The 8,355-nt window shown below is 48.2% G+C and overlaps 1 protein-coding gene across 1 annotated transcript; it reads left to right on the forward strand.

Moving 5' to 3' along the window:
* Positions 1–311: 311 nt before the first annotated feature.
* LOC138515242 (E3 SUMO-protein ligase KIAA1586-like) lies at positions 312–2,282 on the forward strand. The gene has a single exon (XM_069630185.1). It carries the CDS (start codon positions 312–314, stop codon positions 2,280–2,282), a length of 1,971 nt encoding a protein of 656 aa, XP_069486286.1.
* Positions 2,283–8,355: the final 6,073 nt, after the last annotated feature.

The raw sequence follows: 8,355 nt of genomic DNA on the forward strand, positions 1-8,355 counted from the left end.
AGATTTTGAGCGGCCATTAACAATGTCTGCGGTACTTCCCAAGCGCAAGTCTGTGCAGACTTCATTGTTTGACTACTTGCCATCAGCGAAAAGATGTAAGGTGGAGGAGGCTGCCACCATTCTGAGTGGGGATGAGGAAGCTAGCCCAGTCAATTCGAGAAGTGAGGCACCAGAAATATGCCAGGATTCTTGCTCTAAGGAGGCCAGTAGCTCCAGTGCATCTCCCGCTACACTGCAGCCTGTGCCAGAAGAGCCTCTTCTAACCCCTGATTGCTGGAGCGTGCAGCAATGGTGCTATTTTAAGGGGGAATATGAATGGATTTTTCTGGCTTCAGGCCACATTGGATGCTCTGTGTAGGGACGTGAAAGCAACAGGTGGCTTATCCGTGCACTCCTGTGGGCAAGGTTTGCGCATAAGCATGGAATGGGCCGATGGAAAGGTGGGTCCTTCAGGTTTTGGCAAACATGCTAGGCAGAAGCAGCTCCGAAAGAAGATTATGGAGCACAAGTCAAGTGGTGCTCATAAGGCATCACAAGACATTCTAACAGCGCGAAAAAATAACCACTTGACAGAAGTCATGCAGCAAAGCAGTGGCAAACATTTGGAAAGCACATGCAGAGTGTTTCACACTGTTTTCTACTTGACCAAAAAGAATCGGCCATTCACAGATCACCCTGATTTGGTGGACCTCCAGGAGGTGAATGGTGTTGAAATGGGTCGTGTGTTGCGCAGTAATGTTACTGCAACAGAGATAGTGAGACATATTGCATCAGAAATGCAAAAGAAGTTAGTGTGTTATATCAGAGAACACAAGCCAAAGATTTCTGTGTTTGTGGACGAGAGCACCACTGTCAGCAACAAATCAACTTTGATCATTTATCTGCGGGGTCTTTTCGGGGCTCATTGTAAACCAGTCACCATTTTCTTTGGTCTAGTGGATCTCCAAGAGACAAATGCCTTGGCCATAAAGGAAGCTCTGCTGGGGTATTTCGAGAATGTTGGCATCACAAAGACCCTGTTGCATGAGATCTGGATTGCTATTTGTTCGGATGGTGCAGCTGTAATGTTTGGTAGCAAAGGGGGGGTGATAACATTATTGCGAGCGGAATTCCCAAATCTTGTGTTATCGTGGCATTGTCTAGCTCACCGCCTTGAACTGGCCGTTGGAGACACTATTGATGATGTTGGTGGGGCCAATCATTTTAAAATGTTCATGGACTCTTTATATGCCACATACAGCATGTCACCAAAAAACACAAGACAGCTACAAATGGCTGCCAGTGATCTGGGTTTGCAGCTGCAGAAGATAGGGAAGATGCTGGACACACGATGGGTTGCATCAAGTTATAGGACGGTTCAAGCTGTTTGGAACTGCTTCCCTGCTTTGTGTAAGCATTTCGGAGAAGCTGCTAAGGATCTCTCAAGACCCACAAGGGACAGAAGCAAATATGACGGTCTGCTTAAGAAGCTTACCTCCAACTCTTTTGTGAAAGATTTAGGGTTTATGTGCGATGCCCTTCAAGAACTGAAAGACTTGTCTCTGGCTCTTCAGAGCCAGGATATCACAATTGTGGATGCACACAGACTCTTGGTGGGGCAAGTACGGAGATTCTTTGCGATGAAAGAATCTCCGGGGGAGTTTGCTTCTACTGCTCAGAGTGCAGTTAATTGTGGACACTTCAAGGGCGTTCATATTTCCCAGGGAAGGGCAAACTCTGTGTCTCTGAATGAAAGGCAATTTTATCAAAGCCTTTCAGTTAACCTTGCCAAAAGGTGTGCTCCAGACTTGGATAAAGAACATGTAGCCAGTTTCAGTGTCTTCGATGCAAAGAATTTACCGAATGATGAAGACATTGTACTTTATGGTGAAAATGAGATTCAGAGACTGTGTACGAAATTTCAACTCCCAATCAGAGACACCATCCATGCCTTCAGGGATTTTAAGGACTTTGGTGGCAAAAGGTGCCCTGAAGCATTTAGGGCTTTGGTTGCTTGCATGGAAACGTTGCCCGCAAGTAATGCAGATTGCGAAAGGGGCTTCAGCGCCATGAATTTAATTGCTTCGCCAAGCCGAGCATCCCTCCATGTGGCCACTATTTCCTCATGTTTATGGCTGAAACTTAATGGCCCTCCAGTAAAAGCATTTAAGCCATTGTCCTTTGTAAAAAGCTGGCTGGCAAATGGGAGACGAACAGCTGAGGAAACACACTGCGAGCAAGCTCATGCAAAGAAGGACTCCCTTGAAGATTATTATGTGGGGTTCTGGGAAATCGTCAATTAATTGTCTACACATTTGAATGCACCTGTTAATGTACCTCAACACCTATCCTTTTGTCAACGGCCCAGTTAAGGGTCCAATAAACAATCACCTTGAGCTTTGATTTGTTATACTTTAAGCCATGTAGCAAGCAGTCTGCTACACAATATGTACTTCGTAATGTAGGCCCGACCAGTTTTACCATGTTGCATTTAGGCCCCGCCCACCAATTGGGCCACGCCCATCATGTCTTAGGCCACGCCCCCAAATGAGGGCCCCCCCTCAGTTTCTTACCCCACTTAAAGCACTGCCTCCTCTACCTTGTATTGTACAAGACTCTCCAACAACCGGTGAGCAAGCGCGTATCTTGTCTTCTGTGCACCTCGATTGTCAAAAATGAATTCCCTCCCGCCCCCCTATTCAGCCTCTTCCATGGTAAGTGATGCTCTGGCTTGTTCAGCTTCTCAACAAGAAATATGCTCACTGGTTTAGTACCTCCTCTGGCAAGTCATCCTCTTGTCTTCCCTTCTCACCTATTCAACACCTCCAATGTCACCTCCATTAGCTTCTGAATGTCTCACATGACTTTCTTTCCCCATCCTTTCAGCACCTCTGTGGTAATTGCTCAGGTTGACCTCTCAGTACCTCTTGTAGACTGGGGCCACCTGGTCGATTGAGCATCTTTTGTGACAAGCACGCCTCTCTTCTTCTCGACACTGCATATAACTTTGCTTTCCTTTTTTTTTTTTTTGACCTGTTGGCTGGATTTCACAAAACCTCAGCTCATTAATTCTGCACCTTTAGTGGCAAGTGCATGTATGCCTTCGGTGCTTGCCTCATCTGTTCAGCACCTCCCATTGCAATTGCTCAGCTCAGCTTCTCAGTGCCTCATATAATAATAACAATTTAGCATTTATATAGCGCTGCAAACGTGTCTGGTGCTCATTTATTGACCTCGGAAGGATGAAAGGCTGAGTTTGTCTCTGCCGTGATTCGAACCTGCGTCAGCAGACTCTGCACTGATGTCAAAAGCACTGTACTCGCTGTGCTATCAGACCGGCTATATGCCACATGCTGCCCATGTCTGTTGAACTTCTTTGTATGAAGTGCTTGGCAGAGCATCTGAACACCTCACGTGACTTGCTTCGGCAACCTTTGTGGAAGTGCACAGGTTGGCTTCCCCGCAACTCATGTGACAAGTGCTTTCCTCATCTATTGGTATCATTTTTGCCAAGTGCTCCGCTCGTAGGTTAAGCATCTCTTGTAACAATTTTTGGGTTTGGTTTTACAATCTGGACCTTGTCTTGGGTTTCTTGTTTGTCGGCTGCCAGTAGCCTCAATACAGATGTGTGTTGCCTACTCTTCTTGTGTGAACATCCCATAGCCTAGACCTCTTATCCACAACTGCGGCAGATTCTCGCCTGCCCACTTCTTCTCCACATAAGCATGAAGCTCCCAGCTTCCTTCTTTCACACTCGAGCAATGACAGTTCTCCTTATGTTTCTGTCTCTCACTTGTATATGACTTTGGTCCACCCCTTGATCCGACTAGAGGTCATCTTTGAAAAGATGGTCTCAGATTGAGGCAAACCATCCTCTTCCTGTCCATGCAAGCATTTCACTCGGCACATCAATAAATATCTCTCTTGCCTGACTGACAGTATTTTTGGATCCATCGTGGCTCTGGCATCCTTGCCCACCTGAGCATGTTCATAGTCTACCTAGACATCAGCTGTTCATCCTAGTCTTCCATTTCCACTGAACAGTACATTACAGGTCTGCAAGTCCCACCTAACATATGGTTTACTCATGGTATGAAGCTCACTTTATTACAGCACCCATTGTTTGGCGTTTTGCAGCTTCAGCAGCTCATGCTTCAACTTCTTCCAGGAGCACCAATCAACCTTGAAGGTTTTGAAGAGTTAGTTGAGAAAAAATTAAATAACATTTCAACCTCGTCAACTCTTTTGTGGGCATAAGTTTTGTTTGACACAGACGATTTTCACAAAACAAATCTTGTTTCTAAATCTCAAATTTTCCAAAATATGGTTAAATAACAACCACATTTGAGTGGATCCAGTGGTAATATGTCATTTGCTGTATACCCTCAAAGTGCACTGGTTTCCGTAGCTTGAAGGCAGCATAACTTTCAACGTCCGCAACTAATTTGTAGAATTAACTCTTGGTTGCATACAGGATCTGTTGCATGGCACCCCTGTAGGGGGACATGGTATCTCCCAGTGTGTCTGTTGTGGTCACATGGTTCCCCATGTGACCAAGTTAATAAAAGGTATGAGCTGCCTTCCGGCTCGTCGGTCAGACCATCACAAGGCTCCAGTGTCGTTCTTGAAGCACCATGCTGGTGCCACACTGTATGCGCTGGGCCCAAGGACGGGGCCCAGCTCGAGGAAGGTGCCCCTGCTGGGCAACGCAGTCCCAGGGTGATCCCATGGCCATGTGATCATGGCTGCTGTTGCGACCCGGCCTGGGTGCCCCCAGAGCCAGGGCCGTTGTGTGCTGGGTGACCCCAGCCACGTGTGTGCTTCCAGTGATCTGGAGCACAGTGGGGTGTCCCCCCACTGCATCATCAGCTGCGTGAGCTCCACCCGAGGAAGCCCGTCTGGTGATACCAACATGAGTATGGGGCCCGCCCGGTGCTCCGGGCAGACCCCCCAACAGGATCTTCAGAAGGGCTGAATCTTACAGTTAAAAATATCTTGTTTCTATGGACTCTATTTTTACCAAAATATGGTAAATAGCTTTCCCCTTTACGGGGCTGCGGTATCTTACTGGTTTCGTTAGCCTCAGGGCCACCGCAACTTTCTCTTTTACGATGAGGTGGTCACAATTCCAGAGCATGGGCTTTCCTTATATATTTATTTATTTATTTATTCGTTATTTATAAGGTACCTATACAACATATGGTGCTTGAAGGCGCCACAAGACAAAAAAAAGGTGGGAGGGTCAAGTGAGTAAGATAACAATAGCGGTCCTTCTAGGCCTTGTGACATAATGATCGTGCAAGGGCAGTAGCAAGAAGTGCAACAAGGGGGCGGGGTTGAGGGGAGTGCCTGTAGGGCGAAATGCAAAGTGCTAGGGTGGGATGAGAAGTGCAGGGTAAAAAGAAGAGAGTGCAGGTGAAAGGGTGTGATTGTTTGGAACTTGGTGCTTCCTTAAAAAGTATTAATTTAGCCATTTTTCATTCCATTCTCGCAAGTCATGTAGACATTTCTGGAGTAATTTGACCACATGGAAACTTCTTGGAACTATTCCTACCAGCATTACACAGATATTTGCAACTGTGTGGCAGACCTATTTTTCAAAGTCTTACGGGCTATGGAATCGTTGGTGGCTTAGAGAGTGCCTGCCTCCTGAATGATGTTGGCCTGGTACCCCTGGCCTGACAGCTGTAGTTTCCCCTCTTTCATTCAGTGATTGAGAACTGAAATTGGTTTGTGCAGTTCAAAGAATGAGGGCTGAAAACTCCTACACTTTTATTTTTGCTTTATCGATGTATGCCCTATTTGATGTAAGATTTGATCCATCACCATATCTTTCCTTACATCTGTGTGTGACTTCACAATCTATATGAGACTTTTATGTACATAGTGGCAAAAAAGAAATCAAAGCACTGGAAACCATGGACAATTTAAAACAAGTTTATTCATGCATGTTGATGTGCTTGATGTGTCACTTTCCTTGATATTGCAGGTGGAACCAATGTCCTTGGTACATAGGGGAGCCTTGGAATGTTCAGGGACAAATAACAATGGAGTGGTCACCCCTGCCCTAACCAGGGAACAATGGACTGTCCCCAGGGGCTGACGTAATGAAGCAGGAAACAAAAAGACTGCCAGAGCAGGGAGAATGAAAGAGGGAACAGAAGCATGGTATTTTGGCTCTTTATGGGGTCGCAGTCTTGAGCCCCATCCCAGAGCTTGAGCAAACATCATAAGGCTAAGCCGTGTATGCCATGTGCACTGCAGGCCTGGAACTGAAGTCCAGGACTGCATGTATGTAGCAGCTAGGGTAAAGTCAAAGCCTGTGCCGTGTGAGTAGCATAGCCTGGGAGAGGAGAAGGGAGTCAGATGGGGCAGGGCAGTGTGGTGGAGCGAACTGTGCCCTCTGCACAGCCACTCCACGCAGCCCAAGTAAGTCAAGGCCTGGACAGGGTGGCTGGGGCTGGCATAATGACAGCCCTGTTATGGTCAGGCGCGATGCGGGCGCGTGGCCCAGCAATAATGAGGCGGACGCGGAGAGCTGCAATCTACCTGCTTCTTTATTCAACATAAAACTTCAACTCCCTTACCCCGCCCTCCCGTGTCACTTCCTGTTCCTCCCCGCTCTCTCTGTCCCTCCTGCTCCTGTTGTCCTGGAAACGTCAACGTGACATCTCCCCCCTTTTTAAACAGTTACCAGACTCTTCACAACAGGCGGCGGTCTGATGAGCCTCTAGTCCATTTCCTCGATCCATCGACAAGGTCTGTTCTGGGCTTGTTGCGGCCGAGCCGGACCTGGCCTCGGCGACATTCCACTTTCAGTGTTTCCTTGTCCTTTGTCCGGTTCGGGTTCATCCGAGTCCCACTGGTCTCCTAGGTAAGGGTCATCAGATTCATAGTCTAGGTGAGCCTGCACTCTCCCACTTAGACGTCTGGTTCCCGTTTGTGGAAGTTCCTTAAAATGGGACGAGTTTCTCGTGACCGGTCCGCCTGACCCTTGGGCAGTAATCATAGACCCTTTCTTTTGTGTGACGAGAAGGGGCTCCTCTTGAAAAGCAGCCCTGTGCTTGTGGGTTGGTGGTTGACGTACTGCCACCACGTCTCCTACCTCTATTTGGGATGTCTGCGCCCGTCTGCGGGTGTCGGCGTACTCTTTCATTCGGGCCTTGTCTGCTTCGTCTCGCTCTCGGATTTCCGGGTCTAGAGCGGGCCATGGCTGATTTTTTCGGCTTGGGGGACGCGCGTTTGCGTGTTTCGCCTGAACACTAGCTCGACAGGTGGCTTCCCTGTCGTGCTACGAGGTGTCCCTCGGTAGTCCCTCAGGAGCTGGTTCAATACCTGTTCATATGGCTGTCCTGTCAGTCGTGCGACTTGCAGGGCCGCTTGAGATTGGCCATAAATCGCTCGATTATCACATTGGCTTGGGCCACAGGGGAGTGATCTTTATGTGATGGAATCCGAGGTATTCTGCGAATTGGGTGAATTGATGTCCGCAGAATGGGGGCCCGTTATCTGTCTTGAGCCCTTTAGGTACTCCATAAACTGGGAACATGTGGTCTAGAGCTGGGATGACGTGATGGGCAACCGTGGATGATATTAGCCGCACATCTGGATATTGTGAGTACTCATCCATAACGGCCAAGACGTATTTTCCCCCTTCGATGGGTCCAAAGATGTCGGCCGCGACTGCCTCCCATATTTTCTGCGGAAGCTCTGACATGAGCAGTGGTCTGGGTGCCGATTTGTTGTGATGAGGCAGCATGTGGGACACACTTTTAGGGCGGACTCTACTAGGGTGTCCATGTGAGGAAACCATACTTTTTGGCGGAGCATGCGTTTGGTGGAGACCATGCCCCTATGGGTCTCGTGGGCTAGATTGATGACTTTCACTCTCATGGCTTCGGGATCACTAGTTTGCAGTCTTTGAGCAGGAGGTGGTCTTCTAACACTGCCAGCTCTTCTTTCACTAGTAAGAGCTGTTCCACGTCCTCTCTTATTTGGCTTCCCGCGGCTTTCCCCTTTTCTTTGGCTCTTCAACACTGTCCAGACTCTAGGCCTTCGCAGATGATTCGGCAAGCTGGGTCACTATCCATCTCTCTGGTGACTTCTTCCATATTGACACCCTCCGGTGTGGTCTGGTGGACAAGGTATCTTAGGTATCTGTCAGCCACCGATGGTTCTGAGATGCTCTCTCCCCGTGGTCGTCTCGACAGAAAGTCAGCTGGGTTCTCACCTTTTCCTGGCCTGTGGATGATATCGAATGCATAGTCCTGCAGTCTTAGCCCCCAACCGGCATTCGCGGAGGCATTTTGGCTTGTGGATTGACGTACAGAAACAGTAGGGCTTGATGGTCCGTGACGACTTGGAACGGTTTCCTGT

The sequence above is a fragment of the Ambystoma mexicanum genome, chromosome 6q, assembly GCF_040938575.1.
Source record: "Ambystoma mexicanum isolate Mex_15411 chromosome 6q, UKY_AmexF1_1, whole genome shotgun sequence".
NCBI lineage: Eukaryota > Metazoa > Chordata > Amphibia > Caudata > Ambystomatidae > Ambystoma > Ambystoma mexicanum.

Coding starts and splice junctions, on each gene's coding strand:
- LOC138515242 (XM_069630185.1), top strand. CDS start 312: ATGAATGGATTTTTCTGGCTTCAGGCCACATTGGATGCTCTGTGTAGG.